The 22498-nt window shown below is 51.4% G+C and overlaps 1 protein-coding gene across 2 annotated transcripts in view; it reads right to left on the reverse strand.

Moving 5' to 3' along the window:
• Nucleotides 1-1208: 1208 nt before the first annotated feature.
• The window catches only part of LOC139051290 (uncharacterized), a 30881-nt gene continuing 9591 nt past the window's right edge, over nucleotides 1209-22498 (reverse strand). Inside the window, exons 3-11 of one of the 2 annotated variants that reach the window (XR_011509314.1) lie at nucleotides 19165-19363; nucleotides 18396-18624; nucleotides 17097-17151; nucleotides 13995-14110; nucleotides 11997-12489; nucleotides 9675-10038; nucleotides 7527-7780; nucleotides 1806-2340; nucleotides 1209-1696 (exon numbers count right to left, since the gene is read on the reverse strand). Coding sequence is in view for 1 of the 2 variants with exons in the window: in XM_070528294.1 (XP_070384395.1) it covers nucleotides 1954-2340; nucleotides 7527-7780; nucleotides 9675-10038; nucleotides 11997-12489; nucleotides 13995-14110; nucleotides 17097-17151; nucleotides 18396-18624; nucleotides 19165-19363 (2097 nt within the window). In the remaining variant the exon portion in view is untranslated. Of the gene's footprint in view, nucleotides 2341-7526; nucleotides 7781-9674; nucleotides 10039-11996; nucleotides 12490-13994; nucleotides 14111-17096; nucleotides 17152-18395; nucleotides 18625-19164; nucleotides 19364-22498 lie in introns of both variants that reach the window. The other variant, XM_070528294.1, reaches the window with a different exon arrangement.

Consider the following 22498-nt stretch of genomic DNA (forward strand, 5'->3'; position numbering starts at 1 on the left):
CTGCCCTTTCGCTCCTCGAAGTCTTCCTTGCCGACCCGTCGCGCAACCAGGCGGCAAAGCCCCACGTTCCGCGCGGCCGGATGCAGACACGAAGAGGATTTTTAAAACGCCAAGAGCAACGCGTCGCGCCGAGATCGCGACCTTGTCGCACGACGAGTTGAAGCGTCCCCGGAAGACGTGTCTACCTCGTGACGTAACGAACGAACATGATACGGAGCGGAGCACCGTATGATACGGAATACAACGCGGAGCACCCTTCGAGGAAACCCGCGATGCCTCGAAGGCGCTGCGCGACTTTGCGACGAAAGCGGAGAACGCTCGAGTGACGCGCCACACCAGAAGACGACCACCTGTTCTTGTGCGAAGTGCTCGGCAGCTGGTCGAACACTCGTTTGAGGCTGAAGGGACTGTAGTCACTCACGCACAGAAGGAACAAATAGCAGCCACTTCGAGAACCACGGGCACACGTACGTTGCATCCGAGTATTGGCGCTCGTTTTTTTTTGAAGGTCACGTGGTACCTGCCTCCCGAAGTTTCAGACTGGAATAGGAAACCTTGGAAGACTGCGGAGATGCGTTCAACTGTACAAGGCTAGACACCACGATCACAATGCCGTAGTCTTCAAAAGGCACCACCTGCTCTGACTAGATGGTCGAGACAAGAGAACTGCTCTGACTAGATGGTCGAGAGAAGAGAAAGGAAAAAAGCGGCGATGACGTATGCACACATGTTCAGTATTTGTACTCGCTGGCGATCACGAGGAGAGCACCGAGAATATCACATCTCGGGCAGGCACAAGGCAACACGAAAACCAAGTCTCGCATCCCTGCCTAAAAAGAAAGGCTCGAGAGAAGGCTGTTATCTTTCGCCGTTGACGGAACGCGACAGGCCTTACCCACATCTACACTCTCAGAAAAGTTTACACCCTCTGGGGTGTATATTTGCCACTCAACCGTAATCGTCATCTGTCTTGCCCGCATTTCCATTCTTTTACGCTGCGAGCCCGGTACTTGCCAGTAACGAACGGCATGCGTTTATCAGCAGGGCATAGCATTCCCGACAGGATGGTATCGAGCGCAGCGTTTTCAAGAAAGGAAATGCGGGCAAGATAGATGACGATTATCGTTGTGTCGCAAATATACACCCATGCACATATGCACTCTAAAAACAGTTTGCACCCTTTGGGGTGTATATTGGTCCCACAACAATAATCGTCGTCTGCCTTGCTTGCGTTTCCTTTCTTGAAAACTCGGCGCTCGCTACTTTCCTGTCGAGATCCTGTCGAGAATGCTGCGTTACACTGATAACGCGCATGCCGTTCGTGACTGGGAAGTACCGGGCTCGCAGCGATAAAGAAAGGAAACGCGGGCAGGACAGATAACGATTATTGTTGTGGGACAAATATACACCCCAAAGGGTGCAAACTGTTTTTAGAGCGTGCGTGTACAAGCGCCACCCGCAATAAGCGCCGTCGTGGCTGCGGCGCGTCCGCCCTTTCGCGTCCTTCGGAAATTCGCACTTGCTTCCAGTCTGTGCACAAATGCGTCACGGCGAGGCGCACGGATGCGGCGGTTCCACTTGCTCCTCGAGAACTGGCGTGGTGGCTATGAGGCTGCTCGCCGTGTGCCTTGCACCGGGTACGGATCCGCGCCTTGCTAAATCTTTCCGAAAGCCACGGGAACGTATAGCCGGAAACCTTAACGGAAATGGGGCGGGGCGGGGGGGGGGGGGGGAGGGAGGTGAATCGGAGCGTTTCAAGCCACATTTCTCATTCACTCGACAAGGCACCGGTCGTTCTAACTTACTTCTGGACTTGAGTTCTTGCAACTTCTGGACCCGGCATTGTAAGAGAAAGAAGAAAAAAAAAACAGGAAAAAAAAGATGTAACGGCGGCACACACATTACTCAATCAAGGACGCACGCTCGAGACACGGCGGACGCGCTTCGAACGCTCTACGCAGGCGGCGACCCGGGGTCCCCGCGGTCGGCCTGGTCCGCGGGAAACGACCGGCCGTCCTCGTCGCCGCCGGTAGTGGTGGTAGCAGGGGGTCGCAACGCGCGGCACTCGGCCTGGTGATCCACGATGGGAGGCCCGTCGGTGGGCAGCGGCGTGGACGGGGGCGCCATCACGATGGCCGTGATGCGCTCTCGCTCGCGGCGGCCGCCCGACGGGGTGCTCCTCCGCACGATGGAGCGGCCGGACAGAGCCCTCCACACGGGCCAGGGAACGTTCACGCAGGCGACGACCTCGTCCGGGTCGTCCAGCAGCATTCGGACGCCGCGGAGGAGGTGCGTCAGGCGGGATGCCTGCTCCTGGTGCATCCTTCGCAGTAGGATGCCCTGGGAGGGAGGGAGAAACACGCAAGGGTAATTTGAAGTAGCAGAAGCTTGATGTGGGTGAGTTGGTTATGCATACTTGATGAAATGAGCGCTACGAAGACGCTCATTTGTCGCCTTGTCTGTCGCACATGTGTTCTTTCGTCCGCGTCTTCGTAGCGCTCATTTCATCAAGGGTAATTTCGCCGCGAATACGAGAGAAACGCGATAGCATTACGCCGCACCTCTTTGAGGTCCGGGATCTGCGGTTTTAGAGCGCGTTCGCATCCCATTGACAAAGTGTTCTTCAGGAGCGCGCACACGTTTTCCACTTTGACGCTCCTAATTAAAACCGATCAAAACGGTGTGCTTCTAATTGAGTTGGGGGTGAGAATGGACGGAGTCGCTGCGCACGGCACTCTCTCGCGTCAGCTCTCGCGTGAGGCGTGTATGAGGAGCGTCGGATTACTTACTTTTTTTTCACTGCACTATATGGGAGGGATTAGGCAGAAAATGTACGTAAAGAAGTATATCTAATGGTCTTAATAATAATAATAATAATAATAATAATAATAATAATAATAATAATAATAATAATAATAATAATTCAGTACCATAGGCGCATAGATGATGCTGGAGACAACGGAAAAAAAACTGCCGGTTTCAACAGCTTGACTCAGCCACAGGCCGACGTAACAAGATTTAGCGAGATTTTTTTCCTACTTTGCAGCAATACTCGGCGGAAATTTAGCAACTTATCGTTTGACTGAAGCGGTACGCTTAAAAAAATATGGCGACACTGGTTGGTAGACTGATGTATAAAGGGCAGGATTGTTATTACGCGCGCGTTTTACTCACGTAACACGCTTTGCAGATGGCAGTGCACGATGGCGGTATCCCGTCAAGGCTTTTACAGCCTTAGCGCGTCGCGTATTACGGTACACGCAACGGCTTTCGCCTAATACCGGGTTGCCGGTCGCTGGTAGCGACATCTCACGTGACGCTTCGTCTAACCACATCGTGTTCCCCCGAGTGTTAGTGTCAAATGAAAAAAAAGAAGATTACATTTAAAAAGGCAACGTGTTGGCGATTACGTCGCTGCCGAAAATGTACACCAGCGCCGATGTGAAATATTCTTGGTCACTGTAATAACAGCAGCCGCGCTTGTCCGGTTGAGCTCTGCGTCATCAGATGGCGCCACCAGCCCGGTCGCTTCTAGCAGCGCTTGGAGGGGACGGACGCATCAACTGGTCAGCAGCGGAGATGAGCGAGATACGTTCGAGCACCGCTGGAAACAACGTAATGCAGGGAAAAGACTTGACACGAGCGGATCCGTTACAAGCATAGGTAGCGGAACGAGGCAGATAGAGGAGTTTTAAGGTAGAGAAAAAAATATCAAATAGATGTATACAAAAATGTATACAAAGATGTTAGACAGGATACCAGTAAGCTATCGCAGGAGACGAAAGATTTAATCAAGAAACGCCAACGTGCGAAAGCCTCTAACCCTACAGCTGCAATAGAACTGGCAGAACTTTCCAAGTTAATCAACAAGCATAAGACAGCTGACATAAGGAAGTATAATATGGATAGAATTGAACATGCTCTCAGGAACGGAGTAAGCCTAAAAGCAGGGAAGAAGAAACTAGGAATAGGCAAGAATCAGATGTATGCGTTAAGAGAAAAAGTCGGCAATATCGTTACTAATGTGGATGAGATAGTTTAAGCGGCTCACGTTACTCACAGCTATCGGATACATCGAGTCATACCTAAGCACAGCAGGAATGAGGTGTGCCCCCCACAAGTCGGAGTACCTTCAAGTCCGGCCTAAGCAAACTAAGGAACATCGAGCCCCGCCAATACATCTCGAGATTGCCGGGCAACCTATAAAGCGCGTCCCGACCGCACGCATACTAGGTATGCACATCCAGGAGAACAACGGCATAAAGCTAGCCTCAGAGAAATTAAATCACGTAATAAGAAGCACCGCATCACTCATCGCCAGAGTAGCGCGCAGCAAAGATGGTTTCACAGAGGACGAAACCTTAAGACTGGTACAAGCCCTCGTCATCAGCCGTGTCACGTACGCGCTACCGTATCAAGTCAAGCGCAAAAGCGAGACAGAACGCATGGACACTCTTATAATAACGGCGTACAAAACGGCCTTACAGCTGCCGTCAAGCACAAGCACAAAGAAATTACTAGCGCTAGGCATATACAACACCTTTGAGGAGCTAGCAAGTGCCACGCTCATAGCGCAGAGGGAGCGCCTCAACAAGACTCAACAGGGAAGACACCTTCTTCAACGGCTAGGGTACCCGCTGACACCTCAGTACTGCAAAGAAGAAACACAACTCTTGCCTAACCACATTAGAGAGAACATTGTAGTAGACCCTATCCCCAAGAACATGCACCCCACCCACAATCAGGAGAGAAGAGCAGCGCGTGCCCGCATGTTGCACAAACGTTGTTTCAGAGACCCGGATACGTACTACACGGACGCTAGCCCATATCCCTCGTCGCCACGTTGCGGGCTCAAATGCACAATCGCCGTTGTCAATCAGGGGAACCTGGTAGCCTCAGCCTCCATCCGCGCCATATGCAGCGCAGCAGCAGAAGCAGCAGCAATCGCTCTCGCACTTCGCGACGCTGAGAGCAAGGGAAGGTCCGCCCATGTCCTTACTGACTCACAAGCGGCTTGTCGTTTATACCTGAATGGAACACTCCCTATACAAGCCATTCGAATCCTGGGTCGCACACTACAATGGACCCATGGTATCGTCTGGCGCCCCGGGCACGAAGGCCTGCGGGGCAACGAAGAGGCGGACTGCGCAGCTCGAGGTCTCACTAGCCGAGCGGCAGACCACACCGTTCTTCAGCCCCCGACAGACCGACGAGCGACCCACGAGTTATTAACGACAGGTCAACAAATACTACAGGACCAACGGCTCGGAAGAACGCAATACGCTCCCCCACACAAAGCTCTCTATAAACTCCAGGCAAGGGACTGGCGCCGCCTGCAAACTAACACATACCCACACTTGTCTCGTCTACACGCAATCTACCCAGAATGTTATACGTCCCGAACATGTCCCTGGTGTAGCAACCACACAGCGACACTCGCGCACATAACACACGAATGCACCGACCTTCCGGGCGACGCAATTTCGCCACGAGTCACAACACACACACTCACTACGTGGTCTTGGGAGGCGAGACTCTCCGAACTGGACCTGGGAAGCCAACTGGCGACCCTCGACCAGGCCCGGCGAGCTGCGATCGCCAGTGGAGCCCTGTCAGAGGGAACCACCCAGGAATAAACCGCGCAACGGTTTCTGCAATAATAAAGTTTCTCCTCCTCCTCCTTCTCCTCCTCCTCAAGCGGCTGAGGAGTTCTATACAGATTTATACAGTACCAGTGGCACCCACGACGATAATGTGATAAAGAATAGCCTAGAGGAATTTGAAATCCCACAAGTAACGCCGGAAGAAGTAAAGGAAGCCTTGGGAGCTATGCAAAGGGGGAAGGCAGCCGGGGAGGATCAGGTAACAGCAGATTTGTTGAAGGAGGGTGGGCAGATTGTTCTAGAAAAACAGGCCACCCTGTATATGCAATGCCTCATGACCTCGAGTGTACCGGAATCTTGGAAGAACGCTAACATTCATAAGAAATTGATAAGAATTTTTTTGAAATGATTCATAAGGGACGCCAAGGACTTGAAAAATTATAGACCGATCAGCTTACCATCCGTTGCCTACAAAGTATTTACTAAGGTAATCGCAAATAGAATCGGGAACACCTTAGAATTCTGTCAAGCAAAGGAACAGGCAGGATTACGTAAAGGCTCCTCAACAATAGATTATATTCACACTATCAATCAGGTGATAGAGAAATGTGCGGAATATTACCAACCCTTATATATAGCTTTCATTGATTACGAGAAAGCGTTTGATTCTGTCGAAACCTCAGCAGTCATGGAGGCATTACTGAATCAGGGTGTAGACGAGCCGTATGTAAAAAATACTGAAAGATATCTATAGCGGCTCCACAGCCACAGTAGTCCTCCATAAGGAAAGCAACAAAATCCCAATAAAGAAGGGCGTCAGGCAGGGAGATACGATCTCTCCAATGCTATTCACAGCGTGTTTACACAAGGTATTCAGAGACCTGGATAGGGAGGACTTGGGGATAAAAGTTAATGGAGAATAGCTTAGTAACTTCCGATTCGCTGATGATATTGCCTTGCTTAGTAACTCAGGGGACCTATTGCAATGCACGCTCACTGACCTGGAGAGGCAAAGCAGAAGAGTGGGTCTAAAAATTAATCTGCAGAAAACTAAAGTAATGTTTAACAGTCTCGGAAGAGAACAGCAATTTACAATAGGTAGCGAGTCACTGGAAGTGGTAAGGGAGTTCATCTACTTAGGACAGGTAGTGACCGCGGATCCGGATCATGAGACTGAAATAATCAGTAGAATAAGAATGGGCTGGAATAAGAATTGGCAGACATTCTCACATCATGAACAGCAGGTTCCCATCAGCCCTCAAGAGAAAAGTATATAATAGCGGTGTCATACCAGTACTCACCTACGGAGCAGAAACCTCGAGGCTTACGAAAAGGGTTCTACTCAAATTGAGGACGACGCAACGAGCTATGGAAAGAAGAATGATGGGTGTAACGTTAAGGGTCTGAAAAGAGCAGATTGGGTGAGGGAACAAACGCGAGTTAATGACATCTTAGTTGAAATCAAGAAAACGAAATGGGCATGGGCAGGACATATAAGGAGGAGGGAAGATAAATGGTGGTCATTAAGGGTTACGGACTGGATCCCAAGGGAAGGGAAGCGTAGCAGGGGGCGGCAGAAAGTTAGGTGGGCGGATGAGATTAGGAAGTTTGCAGGGACGACATGGGCACAATTAGTACATGACCGGGGTAATCGGAGAAGTATGGGAGAGGCCTTTGCCCTGCAGTGGGCGTAGCCAGGATGATGATGATGATGATGATGATGATGATGATGATGATGATGATGATATAATACCCGAGTAACTCAAGCAGGCAAGGTGGCTATTTGTGACCGCCCCGTTTCAAAGGGGGGATGCCAATAAATGGTCATCGACATCTCACGCGGACGCCTCCGGTTTCCAAGGTGATCCGGAAACGTCTTTGCATTTACGGGAATACCGCGCACCCGCCAAAATGTTGTCTTACATGATGCGGCGGCGACGGTCCGGCAATCGCCGGTGGCGGCTGCGACGGGGTCGACGCCGGGGTCGACGGAGGCGCGGCGGGAAGCGCCGCGGGGCCCGGATACGACGCCTGCGCGTTGTGTCGCGGCGAGCTCTGGGCGAGGCGAGGTGCCAGCGGTTCCTCGCCGCCGAACGCCATCCACCCGATGAAGTGGTCGATTGTGTCCCAGAGGCTGTCCTGCGACTCCGTTCTGAGGTCGAAGATTTCGTTGGGGCCTGCGAAGAGCGCGGCACGGAATTACGAGATGGTTTCGTTGGCCGTGCTCTTGCGCCGTTAGCGCTGACGATTTCGATATGCTCTGTGTGCTCTTCTGGTGAATGGAAAGAGCTGAGCGCTCGTTAGGTTAAGAGAGACAATGGGGTGGACTATTAAATTGGGTTAGTAAACTGCACTTCTGGAACAGGAATACGGTCGGTTATAAATCTCGAGGTAATGCTTGGCAGATTATATATATATATATATATATATATATATATATATATATATATATATATATATATATATATATATATATATATATAAATTTATCCCACGCCTTGTTGAAGTCTATGTTAATCGTAGCATTTTGCAGGCAGCTAGATGTACAGCGTGATTCATTGTTTTGGACAGCCTTACCGAATGAGCCAACGTGTTTGTGTAAAGCGAGCAGTTGTGCATGGGACGACAGATGCAAGCTGTGGGTGACGTGTATATATCGTCTACGATATGTGACGGCGACCGCATGACGACGGGATTATTGTATACACTCCGGCAGAAGAAACGTTACGGCCTGTTGCGTCAAGCCTGGGCTTATCGCAAAGGCGAAACACTGTCACATAGCTTCTCAAAGAGCTAGCTATACCATGCGCGGAGGATCGTGATAGCTGTCCACCGTTGGCTTTTAGAAGTGAATTCTTGTGGGGCCACGTGACGCATGTAAATGACAGAGATACCGTAGACAAGGTTGCTAGTTATTCTGGCGTTTGGTTCCCGCGTTTGCGGCCTAATGAAAACCGGCATGCGGCGCTTGCGTTCCCGTTTTCAAAAAGAATGTTGTTGTCCACGACGTGACATTTGCGCCAGCTGTCTCAAAGACCTAGTTAAGATTTGAACGAGCAAAGTACGTATATGTCTGTGGCCTATATAGTGGAAGGCATATCGGGCTATTGCGTTGGAGGACCACTGTTCAAACGTTATCCGTTCCTCAACGAACTTTGTTGTTGTTGAAACGTCCCGCAAATGAGGCGAGCGACAGGAACCTATGTACTCGAGAATGCTTCACTTAAAAAAAAGGAAGAAAAAACAAACAAACAAACAGATGCAGTAACGAAAGAGTGACGCTGCCTTGAACTTCCCACACCAAGTCACCGTGACGTCGTGCATTTTGACAGCACCTACTCCGGTCTATTTATTTTCCTATCGGCAGGGAATAACTGCACCTCATTCTAAAATGACCAATGGGTTGAACCATCAGGTTTCGAAAACTGCACCGAAATGGCTTATACAACAAGCAAATGCTTCCAATTCCGTGGCGTCGCATTGACGTATACGGGCGTATTTTGGTGCGGCCTTTGAAACTTCGTACTGCTAGCTTGCAACGGACTGTGCGAATGTGAGAATCGATCATTTGCAACAAATTGCGTTATAAGTGAGACAATTCCCAGTATTTCTGTGTGTGCGCCGAGCCCTATTGCCTTTCGCGTTTAGAGGAACGGACTTTCTTCGAATTTCTACGCCCAGTAAAGGCAGGTGAAGCGTAGTAAATGAAGACGCAAGGACAACCTCGAAACGACATACGTGTTCCACGTACCATTTACTACCATCTACTGAAGAGTCAATGTCAAAAGTTCAACTGCAAGCAGGAAGATCAAACAAATATGTAATCATCGAGCAAAGCGATTGTTCTGGCTTGTTGGCTATCCATACTTGTCAGCGTTTTAGCGCAGCATCTACAAAAAAAAAGTACACGTGTCTCTGTGTGCTAGCTTTTTGTAGATTCTGCGCCACAACACTAATAAGTATGCGCTCACCGTCATTCCCGCCGTAGCCGAACAATCGTAGTGCCAGAACTGGCCTCTAGAGTAATTTCAGTAGGAAACTGCGGGCGAGGATTCTCATCGGCACACTCACATGCGACCTCCACCGGTCTCAGCCAGTCCTGCATCGCACCGCCTTGTTGCGCCGTCGGTGCCGTCAGGAACTCTCTCAAGACCTGCTGGAACTCCTGCTGCTGATGGTGCTCCCGGGACTCTTGCGTCGGTGCCTGCAGCATCTGCAGCTGCAGCTGCTGCTGCTGTTGTGGCTCTTGCAACGGCTCTTGCAATGGCTCTTGCAATGGCTCTTGCATCACCGGCCGCTGCTCTTCGTGCCGAAGTTGCACGAACTGCTCGCCCGACAGCGACGGCCACGGCCTCTGGAAGCTGTCCACGACGGCCTCCACCAGCGTCGCAGTCGCCGACGTGGCCGTAGCGCTTGAGCAAGGCGGTGCTGACGCCTGCGCATGTTATGACGGCGGCTGCTGTTTCCGACGCGCACCCACTATGGCCTGCAGCGCGGCCGCCTCGGCTCGTCGAGCTCACGGCGAGCCAAGAAAGAAGCGAGCATTTGGGGCAGAGGGCACGTGCAGACTGATCACTCCTGCACTCTACGTGCCGGTTGCTCTTTCGCGCTCTATGCGAGCCGTGGCCTGGCATGTCCCGTTGCAATGGAAGCGACGTTATGCCATTTGCGTCAACCACAACGCGCTGGTCAGGCCCTTCAGTGTAGGCACGACTAATCTCGCACAACACTAGTGCATCCTCCTGCCGGGAATCTAAAGAATTGGATGCACCCTTCCTCACCTCGACGAGGCGGTCATCGCCTGCTCATCGCAATTTGTGCAAAATTTCACTTTTTGTCTTTTCTTTTTGCTTGATCTGAACACTGTGGTGACACCTTTTATGTATATGTTGTGTACCAAGCGCTTTCGTCGTCTGCAATCAAGGAGGTCTCAAGCATACAATGCTGCGGCACCGAGCCGCGTAAGTATATTAGTAACATTCCACGCGACCGAGGGAGCGAGTAGGAAAGTGTGCTGAATCGTCACGATGCTCTGCTTTGACTTGACTGTATTCCTTAGGTGTCGCAATCAATCAATCAATCAATCAATCAATCAATCAATCATCTCGAAGGAACGAGGTAACCGTAAAAAAAAGACAACGACTGCAGCGTGACAAATCCCGGTCCCCTATGGAACGATTAGGCCGTGCAAAACGCTCGACATTACCGCAGACACACGAGGTAGCTCGACAAGGACAAAAAAACGTCATGACACACGCACCTCCTCACATACGATACCTAAACCGTCTCGTAAGCAAGCTAATATATTAAATTATGTACGGCCTCGCGAGGGTTGGCAGTATTTCTTCCAGGGTTTGAAGATCCGGGATTGATATATAGCAAAAAAAATGATAAAAGATGAAAATGGTAAATGTTATGCCATTACTTCTTTAACAGACAGCCTTAGCGGAGCGGCAGTTACCGATTTATTCCGCTCGCATTTCATGCGGTGGGCCATTGCAGAAGACAGAGTCGATTTCGCACTTTTAATGCACACATATGGCAGAGTTCCGAGCCGGGCGAAGTCGCAGCTGGGCTGCAACGTTCCGAACCAGCCAAGCGAACCCAAGTTCGCGCTCCGCTGCTCAATCAGGTCAGTCGCGGTGCGACTGCAGTGTTCAGCATTCTGCTACAGCCGTAATGCGCTCTGTGCGCACACGCACTAGCCTTTTCAATGAGCAGCTGTGTGGGAGTTATCGGGATGCACCGGTCTTTGTTGTTGACCATAGACCGGTGTGTTCTGTAGCGATTGAGAACAGCTCAGTAGGCTCGCATACGGATGCGCACCTGCTGCGCAAGCGGTGATGATTTCTAGCTGCCCGATTTCTAGATTCTAGCTTCTGCTTTGCAGAGTCACTCTATTTAGTGACGGCTCTGTATTTTCTGACTTGGCCGATACTGGCCGGGGCTCTGTCACAACGCTGGCGTCGGAGGCGCAGGGCATCGGCCACTGTCGGCGAGGTCTCGTGTTCGAGGATAAATCGGCAAGGAAGCCGGGGTCTTCCCCGACGGAGGAAATCGGCACAGCGACGGCGATGGGTTGAGGGAGGTGGGACGACTGCAGCGTGAATGCTGTCTTAGACATCGTTATCCTGCCTCAGACCTCGTTAACCGAAGTAAGCCTTACAATTCATTCACTCGGCCATTTTCGCATAGTTTCTCTTCCCTAAAAAAGGGACGCCGGGCGACCTTTGCCGGCGTCTCTATCTTGAGGAAGAAAAAAAGAAACCGGCGAGCCCTCTTACTACGGCCGCCGATGGCCTGGCGGGATGGGACGCGGAACGACGGCTACGCGAACGAGGCCGCGTGGCAACTTCTCGCTGCAGACCGCGACGCACCACCGGAAGCACCCACCGACTTGCAGTACGCGACGTCCGCGTCCCACGGGCCCGGCAGCGCGCCGCAGGCGCCGCCGTTGGGCTGCCAGGACTGCTCCTCCGCCCGCTCCAGGACCGGCCAGCCGTCGGGCCTCGCGCACTCGGACTTCCACAGCTCTGGCGCGACGCGGGGCGGCGGCGAGGAGGACGGGCTGTCCACGGAGATCAGCTCGTCCGCGGGCTGCGGAGGTGACGTCACCGGCCCGAACTCGCAGTACCTGACGGCCGGCAGCTTCCGCTCGCGGCCCGGAGACCGGGGGAGGTCCGGCGGCGGGAAGAGGCCGCGCTCCAGTTCGAGGCGGAAGGCCGACGGCAACGTCGGCTTCTTGGTCGGCGGCTCGGCGGCCAGGTGCAGGCCCGAGAACAGCCTGGACGCCTCGCCGTCGTCCCGCTGCTGCCCGTAGTCGTCGCCGTTGGTCGGTGCGGCGAAGGCCCGCGGCACTTCTCGGGGCATCTCCCATTCACGGCGCCTGCAGTCCGCGACCCGACCCAGACGTACGGTTACAGAGTTTTTCTTACTAAAGTTGTCCAGTTGTAATACTAAAGTCAGTATTAACTTTAGCGAGTCTGTTAAAATCCTGAAAGCGTGCTTGCGTGATCGGATATCTCGGGCACATGCTCGCATCAGTGCCTCCGCATCTGTGGACAGAGAGTGCACTTCTCTAGTCCTATCAGACCAAAGTGTCTTTGCTTTCACTAACATGACGGTTCCTTGCCGTCGTTTCTCTTTCTAAAAAGAATTCTGCATTACCACGTCATCTGTTGGTATTTCGTTTTAAGCGTGCATCGAGACTGTTTATAAATGTTTGGAAGGACGTCTATGTCGTTTTTATCTCCGAGTAGTGGGAAGACGAGTGAGCAATAGGCAGGCAGAGAAGAGGTCCACAGGGTGGGTCTACCAAAGGAAGGCAAGCACCAAAGTGAGTACATAAAAAAGAACCCAAAAAACAGCGAAGCGCTGTCAGGCACAACGGCCTCAGCTAAATATTTTTACTACGCAAGCAGAACTCTTGGCTTCGATACGTGTTGGGCTATTCTGTTCAATCAAGACTTGACTTTGTCCTTTTAAAAGCAGAACAACGGTCTGCAGCGAAAACGTTCGATCACCCGCGGCTTATCGTAACGCTTCGAGGACGCAGCCTCGACCTGCGGCCAACGTGTCGACAAGAGGTCTCCATTTCGCCGAGGTCCGAACGAACAGGCGTCCTCCTGTCCAAGCGCTGGCACCGCGGGCTAAGGCCTCCCTCGTATTCACCTGCGTTTTCTGGTGCCCCCATCTCAAGTAAACCTCGTAGCACACAATGTCTCGCAGCACGCATTGCCACACGCCTGGCGTCTATCCCAACCGCCGGCATTACCTACAGAACTGGCTGCATATTTCACTTACAGGAATTCGGCTCTGCCATGAAGGAAGCGGGCGCAGTCACGTGAGATGCGAGTGAGTCCGCTCTAAGCGTTACGTCACGCTGAAACTCGGGGCTTCAAAGAGGATATTCTATGGCATCTTGATACGTAGGCGCTTTCTGGATGTTGTTCAGTGAATTTAACTTTAATATTGACTACACCTTCCCCATACATGTTCATCTACCCGTATATGAATGAATGAATTCTGGGCTCTCACGTGCCAAAGTACCCGCATATCTGTCTGGGCGGATGCATACACTGCAGCGAGAGTTGCGCATCATGTCAGAGCGAGAAAAGAAAAGCAAGAAGAGTTTTCTCACTATCCGTCACTAATCCTTCTGCATGTGACGTCGGGTGAACCGAAGGATCACAAAAGAACTAGCTGCGGACAGTGGAAAATTCCTCCTCGGTTGGCGGTTGTTCCCGATTAGCTGAAACCTTGCCGCGTCAACCGCATGTGGTTTTCGCTGTACTCAACGGAACTGCCGAGATAGGGTACAAACGGGGACTGGGTGCACACACATATATACATATAATACATACACATACACACACACATAGGCTCACCCACCTGTTGCTGTAGCTGAGGCCCCAGAAGAAACTCCTCGGACGAACCGACTCGTACATCACGGACGTGGGCCGCAGCTTCACGAACCACTTTTGGAAGAGAGCGTGACGCACCGAGCTCTGCGAGGGGGTATCGAGGCGCCGGCGAGAGCTTTAGTGAGAGCGAGGGACGCCAAAGTTTCGCCGCGTCCATTCGCCTCGCTACCGCCATTTGCTCGCGCTGGAGGAGGAGAGGTCAGACGCACGGCTACGCAGCTAGCCCCCGCATCGCTCGGCGCCGGCTCCCTGCGCGCCGCACACCGCGAGGACCGCGCGACGTCCTCCGTGGCTAGAGCGTATACTCATCCTTATGGGTTTTTGAGGTTCTGGGCCGTCGTTGTCGCTGCCTAACCTCGTGCAATACGGCCCACACCCGACATTGCGCGCTTGAAGCACGCAAGTACTCCGGGACGTGATATATATATATATATATATATCTTATTTTCTTCCGCATCTTTCGCAGCAGGTAAGTAGGTTATGCGAGACGAATGTGTGGTGGAAAGTACGAACGCGAGTAAGATATTACGCGCGCTCCTGCTTTGAAATACTTCCTACTCGATTATTTTTTTTTCGCTAGGCAAGCACATATGTTGGCGGCATAATCGCGCCCGCAGCTTTGTGGTGAACGCAACGCGTCGTTTGGGGTCCATACAACCGAGGAGCTCCGGCAACGAAACAAGAAAGGCTGATCGGCACACGGATGCAGGGGATCAGTTACACGGTGATCGCTGAAAGCCGCGGGGACACGACAGACAGGCAGGGTTCAACACTGTACGTCCGGAATCGGACGTACTTGTTGAACGGTGCGAACGGCGGGACGGTGAAGGCCCTCGACGTGACGCGAGACCAGGCAGCGAACAGGCGCGCCTCCGTTTCCGAAGCGTAGCTGCGGTGTCTAATATAGCTACCCTGTCTAATATCGCGACCATTGAAAACTTGCTGGGATTGGTTGTTGGTACGAGATGTCGTAAGACGATCAAGCGGATTCGTACCGCGTGCCTTCTCTTCGCAGTGGTAAATGGATGCGCGTCGAGACCGCCTGAACCACTGGACGACGCGGCGAAGAATGTGTGTTCGTACTGCCCAAACCTGGCTGGGATTCTTTGGAAAGGTGATGGAAATTGGTTGGGATGCTCTCCGGCTAGCGAGTGATAGGTGACAGTGAATAGTAGTGACTGACAAACGCAAGGAATGCATCCAGCGGCGTGCAGCCTGCAGCGCTGTAGGTGCTAATTCCCCAATGCGCTACCGGTACTACACGACCGCAGGCAGGCGCACTTTCGTTTAAGCGAAAGGGAAGACAAAATATTGCCCTACACACTTTATAATAGCACATACTTCGAGGCTTGTATTGACGCTAAAGTTGGATTCGCACGATGAGACGGATCGCCAATTCAGCCCGCAGACAAACCAACGGAACTGGCTGCTATAGAAGCTCGTCTGCGTCAGTCTTTTGTGTGTGTGATGTGATTCAGCTGGCATTGAGCTATCGGCAATCCATCCCGCCGCGTGAATCCCGCTCAAACAACAATCGTCCTTCGTCTCGCGTGCGCTTCCAGTCTCTAACGCTATGTGCTCGCTACTTTCCTGTCAACACCGCAATGTCAGACTGATGAGCTCGTACCAACCGTGACCCTAAAAGTACGGGGCGGGCCGCGCTAAAGAAAAAAAAAATGCACGCGAGATCGATGACGATTATTGCACAAGGTAAGCCCCGAAATGTGTAAACTTTATATAACGTGTGCGGATATCAGAGAGAGTATTTTGTAAGCGCCCACCTTGTGGACATGTCAATGTCGTCTGCTGCTGAAGTGCTGATTGGCTGGCAGCACCTGTCTCCTTCTGACGTGTACTCCTGCCCAGCCAATCAGAGCTTCAGCAGCAGACGAAATGGACATGTCCACAAGGTGGTCACCTCACTGCCTTGAAATCATACGCTGGTAGCATGCAGAGTATCGATTTTTTAAAGACTTGTTAAACCTACAAAGTTGAATACGCTTCGTAAACGGTTCACTCTGTATGCACGTGTGCACGAACTTGCAGGTTTCCTCCACAATGTCAAACTTTTAGGGCTCACTCTTCTTTCCTCACGCCTTACGGCTGTGAGCGTCTTTCAACCCAAGTGACGATGACAAGACAGTCTGATAGCGCTGCCGCAAACACGTGGATGTCAAGGGAAGATGCTGCACATTATCCGCAAAAATTAATATGGTAGATTCTTTTTTTTAAACCGCCGCAGACATCAATCGAGTCTCTTGACTCACAGCTGTTCATTTCTCAGAGGTCACTAATGCGTATATATGGCATTGCTATCACAGTGAAACCCTGCTCTCGAGATCACACCCGCGTATCGTTTTACTTTCTTTTGCTTTATTTCTGTCTTTGACCCCCTCGCTTTTCTTTTCTTTAGAGAAAGGCAAGCTATCGATAAAGAGGACGGTGGACGAGTTGCCCGGAGTTAAATGACTCCGGCCAGCTGTTCCACACAGTGGGAAGAAGAAACCAAAATACATGCACTTAGGGCAGTTACGAATGACTTGCAGTTAAAAATATACGAAAGGACAGTAGGGGCATGAGTGTATCCGAGCGGTGGCCCAGATGAGTCTATTCCCAGACGCACCTACAAGATCCTCGCATTTCAAGAGTCCGGTTAAAGACGTGACATACGTTTGAAAACTCCATTTAGTGTGCGCCCACATATTGCGTGCGCCCACATATTGCGTACGCGCACGCGACAAGTGGCTGCCAACGATAGCGGCTGCAATGAGGCCGATTGTCGGTTACTTTGTCGAGCAAAATGACACAATTGGTAAGAAACAACAAGAAACAAATAAGAAAAAGAAATATGCGTTATCGGAATTACCACACAGTTCCGCAACTCGAGACCCATGCTGCGAGTGCAAAATCCAGACGAGGAATGCCTGGAAGGCCACGACACTCAATTTGTCATGACACCGATGCTTTTAGGCTTTAGTCATAATGTATTAGCCAATGTAGGCATTAGGCTTAATGAATAAGCATAAAGCCACTGCGGCGTATTGCTTAACTGAGTCTCCGAGTCGCTTACCTTCCAGCTGCTGATGCCCTTCTTGTCTAGGAGCCTGAAGTAAGGGTACCTGTTCCTGCAAGTGAGGCGCGTGAGATGGGGGAATAAAAAGAGAATTTAGGATAGGCTCGGCTTCCAATTATGATGCTTACCAACTGCGGGGATTGGCCAAGAAGTCGGCGGTTAGATGGGAGGTGACAGTTAACACACACACACAAAAAGTACACGAAAAGTGGAAATTGTGTGAACAATAAGAGACCAATTATAGCAACAGTGATGGTAGTGCATAAAACGCATGGTTTATACAGAAAAATCAACAAATATCTAAGCACTAATTTCGAATGCAATGGACGATTTCGAGAAGGATTGGCTTACAATTTAAGGAGGTTACCATGGTTAGCTAGTCATATACTCATGGGAAAACATGGTGATCTTTAGTTCGAGAATCTGTTATCAGTACATGGTCAGCCAGTCGTTGCATCGCAGATGTGCTCGGGCCTAATGTCCCTGCTGATGACAGTCTTACGCACGGTATGCCAATAACACAGGAGCACTGCTCGTATGTCAGTATATTCGACACAGTATGCTGTACACACAAAGCTCGGCAGGATAAAGTTTCTTATATTCCAGCACACACACACACACACACACACACACACACACACACACACACACACACACACACACACACACACACACACACACACACACACGCACGCACGCACGCACGCACGCACGCACGCACACACACACACACACACACACACACACACACGCAGGAAAAAAAACGAAAATACTGTTGGCTGGCCAGTTAGTTATCTATTATAGAAACAAGCAGCGCAAACAGAATAAGGCGTCAAGGAAACCATACACACCGCTACGGAGGACGCACAGCGCTGGTTCCGTTTTCCTTTCGGTCGTATTATTTCTTCGCGCTGTTTGCCTCAAGCATACCTCCCCTGACGTACTATGTAGGTCAAAACGCACCTCTCTTTTCTCGGCAAGTTTACTTTTAAACACGCGCGATCAGAAGTTCTTTACTTTCCGAATTTTTTTCCTCGTCCGTTTGCAAAGGAGATGATGCAGAGAGAGAGAGAGAGAGAGAGATTGGCAGTTTCAGGGCTCCTCCTGCAATAGTGGCTGACTGGGTTAGTTCGTTAATTCAAGTGGAGCGTGAGCACACACACAAGTTAAGCGTGAACAGCGTCCCCGCGCGTCACCTCTCGAGTCGTTCCGCGTTCCGCGCTTCCGCAACCGCGCACAGGCTGACGGACTCGAGAAAGGGCAGCGTCCAATTGGTGAAGAGGAGGAGTGACTCACTGCAGCACCGCGTAGACGTGCCTGACCCGCAGCACCCGCTGCGGGCTCTCGTGTATGGCCTGCGCGACGAGCTGCACCAGCTTGGCCGCGGGCCGGCGCGCCAGCGTGCCCACGGGCAGCAGCGAGGACCAGCGGCCCGTCTGGGGTTTGCACACGACGCGCTCGTCGCCGTCGATGGCCACGCGCCGCCGCCGCCGCGGTGGCGCCGGTCGAGGAGCGGCGCGCCCACCTGCAACACGCGCGCACGCGCGTTCAAGTCGCGGCGAGACAACGCAGGGTGCAGCTCGTTTCAAGACGCCGTCTGCCTTTGCCCGCAATTGCGTTCCCAGTACACACGTACTTTCATTCCCTACCCCCTGTGCAGCGCGGTTGAGTTGTCCTCTGCTGAGAGACAGTTACTGCGCTGCACTTTACCCCAACCTTTCCTTCCCATCATCAAGAATCTCCTTCTCTCTACTTGGAGCGACGATCGTGGCGTTTACGGGACGGACGCGCGAAAGGCTGCCGAACGATACCGTACACTTCACAGTATACGGGGTTCGTTTCGGTCAGTGAGGCCTCGATATGAGTGTACGTACGCGTGCAAAGGGTCAAGCGCATCGTCGTCGCCTTTCTTGCGTCCGTCCCGCGCACGCTGCGGTTGTGGCTCTAGGTGCGAACCGACCGCGCTCCCGAGAACAAGTTCCTTTGCTGAGCACCGTTCGGTACACGTTGGAGGTTCGTCGCTGCTGTGGTGTCCACGCCCGCCTGTGCGCAATGTCGGACTCACCGCGGCGTCGTTGCGGCGGTGGCGTGGCGGGCGGCTCCTCGCAGCAGGAGCCGTACGGGTGGCTGCTGCACGCGGCTCCTGCCTGCACGTTGGAGGCGAGGCCGCTGGCCCGCTGCTCCGCGTACACGATCGTCGCCGGGTCCGGCATGATCTTCGAGACGTACGTCTCGACCTGCAGGTCGATGCTGAACTCGCTCTCCTGCGATCCAACGCGGGGGGCGAAACCCAAGGAAATTAACGTTTGGCACAGAAGGGCAAAAAAAGGGGATAGATAGAATAAACTTTATTGTCCAACGGATAAGGTCATCTACCCACCCCCCGAGACGCAGGTCAGGGGGCGAGTGCCGCCGCCTCAGATGCAGGCTGGGAGGTCTTGGGTCCCAGCAGCCTCTTCAGCCAGTTGGACGAGCGAATTTCGCTAGCGATCGTGACAAAAACGCACGGACAACTGATAGTAGAGTAGTAAATTTTGATAGTAGCTTCAATTACTAGAGTAGTTCATCACGTTTTTTTTTCTTTTTTCATCTGCTCGCATGTAAAGTGCTGTCTGGTGTTAAATGAATGGCTCCATTTAGTTAGACCGCTCCCTTACTGCAACTAGAGCTGGCGCCATAGCTGAAATTCACAAGGATGGCTTGGTGGGCTAGTTGGTAAAGCGTCTTAAAGGGTTAACAGCGTACGTGGATGGCGAAAGAGAGAGATTAGCGCTGTGTCCTGTTGTTCTCCTCTCTGTTGCCGTCCGTGTGCCCTGTTAGCCCTTTAAGATGCCACAACTGAAAGTCCCGGTGGCAGCTAATGTCGATCAAGTCCGCAGGCTCGGACTCCTGAAATGTGCCAGCGCCATAAGCCGCGTGCCACCTGCTGCAAAGCTGAGCGATTGTGCATTCGCCGTGTTAAAAAAAAAATAAAAAAATTAAATACACGCGTTCTACAAATGTTCTCTTTAGGAGTGGACCACACCGTACTATCTGCTTAGTAAGGACTCCGCTGGCTTTTGCTTGGCATAAATGTAGTGAGCTACTATTTTTTTTTTCTTTCTATCGTAGTAAGATATTCTGAGTTGCCGCCATCTACAGCCTCAAGACTCGCTGTGATATCTCGAGCTGTAAGGAAATTTCACACCGTGTTAATCTTCTTTCTTTGGCCTCCTTCCTCCATTCCCCTCCCCCCTTGAGAGATACAATAAAACAAGAACGAAAAAAGAAGAGCCTCTTCCCATCGCATATCCTCTTCATTTGTTGTGTCTGTTGAAAATTTAGGTGTGCCACATTCGTCCCCTCTCCAGCATCATCATAAGCACGCAGTAGCAGCACAGATTTGGTATTCCATTATTTTTTAGCAAGCTTTGTTGCGTGCACAGGTGGAGGCTTCCTGCTTCTAAGGGAAACTAAAAAGAAACACGCATTCTTTCACGACTATGTTTCAGTTCCTTCTTCGCAAAAAACGTTTATTACTGTTACAGGAAATCAAGACGACACTTCGCTTTCTTAGGATTTTGCTCGGGAAGAATTGCGACGGCACGTATATTCCAAGCTGCGGATTACAAAGTAGTGTCTTGTATTTGTGCCAATTCAGCGCAAGAAAAGTTTTCTCCGAACATATATAGGCAGCATTGGCATTGGGTTCAATTCAGCTATGGTTCAGTTCATCTACGGAAAGACTAATTCATTTCGCTACTCTGCTCTTACAAGAACAGTTCGCCTTTGGAACGACCTTCCTTGCGCCATAGCTTATGAGGTTGATCAAGAAAATTTCCGGCCTCTTCTAACATTGCATGTTTTCAAACACTACCTAAACTGACGTATAATTTTTGTCATTGCCTTTGCCGCTACTAAACAGTGTTTTCCTATGGCCTAATTATACCTCTCTCGCTCTCCAATTTTGTTGATTACATTTTACCGTGTGAAATTTTATCGCTGAATGAGAGGTGTTGCGTTGCAAAGCGTTCGGTTTGTTCCTTGTACATATCGTAATGCTATTTTACTGTGCATTTGCGCACTTCTTACCCTGTATTTCTTGTGTATGTGTTCACATGTGCATTCCAATTACTGCACCATTGTAATCTTTCATTGCACTCTCCTCCCTTCCACGAAGCCTGTAGCTGCCCTGTAAGGTATCTTTAAATAAATAAATAGATTTGTGAAATAACTGGATTTGTGAAGTCACCGGGAATTCGCGGACACCTTTCTTTAAGGTGGGACTTCCATTTTTGGACTTTTACTGGCCTTTCTTGGCGCAAGACCTAAGTAGGCCTAATGGCCCCGCCGGGCCGCGATGGCGGGCACGCGCATGGAAGATGAAGACGCTACCGGATTAGAAGAGAATGAGGAAGATCTAGGTTGGCAAATTGTGACAAGCCGAAAATTTCGCACCACCACAAGGATTGCTGGCGATGGGAAAACATCGCCGCAGAGCCAGCAAGAGCAAGGCAACAGCAGCAAGAACAAGGGACCTACAACCACTATGTTCAGAAATCGGATTGTCAAGGCATCAAGGATGCCCCAATTGCCCGAGGAGCACAGCAAGATCGTCATCCGTCCACGAGGAGGTCTCAACTTGAGCAAAGTGAGCACCACAGCGATAGGCATGGCGATTATTGAAGCATCGGGCCTCACTCCGCAACAAGCCCGAGAGGATGTCGTTTGCCCTAACTTCACGCAAAACATCGTGGTGGTTAGTACACCAGACCCCAGTCATGCTGCCAGGTATGTGCGAATCAGGTCAATAGTTATAGTGGAAACCGAATATGAAGTGAACGCCTACGAGACAGCTCCGCATACCACGTGTAAAGGGGTGATTCGGAGAGTTGACCTCAGAGACAATCAGGCCACGATAACGCAGAACATTGTGCATGACTTTAACCCACTGGCATTGGCAGCCAAACGTATTAAATCCACGGGCTCGGTCATTGTTCTGTTTGATGGGCTCAAGGTGCCCAATTATGTCAGATACGGGTCGACCCTTGTAAGGTGTTACCTGTATAGGAAGCAGTTTGATGTCTGCTATGCTTGCGGAAAGATTGGACATCGATCAGATGTATGTCCAACACCGGACATGGTACAGTGCAGAGGATGTGGAACTCAAAACCCGGAGGACAATCACATGTGTGTGCCTAACTGCAAATTCTGTGGAGGGGACCACCCAACTGGGGACATGACTTGCCGACAGCGGTACCAAATTCCATACGTGGTGCGAATTCGACGACGAGAACGCAACAGATCTGCATCGGGGGCGACACCACCTCAGCTGCAATGGGATGCCCAAACGGGCACCAGGGGGCGCACGCGCTCAAGGAGCCCCACACGGTCAAGACGCCGCTCGCCGTCGAAGGGCA

This window comes from Dermacentor albipictus, unplaced genomic scaffold (genome assembly GCF_038994185.2).
Source record: "Dermacentor albipictus isolate Rhodes 1998 colony unplaced genomic scaffold, USDA_Dalb.pri_finalv2 scaffold_11, whole genome shotgun sequence".
Classification (NCBI taxonomy): Eukaryota; Metazoa; Arthropoda; class Arachnida; order Ixodida; family Ixodidae; genus Dermacentor; species Dermacentor albipictus.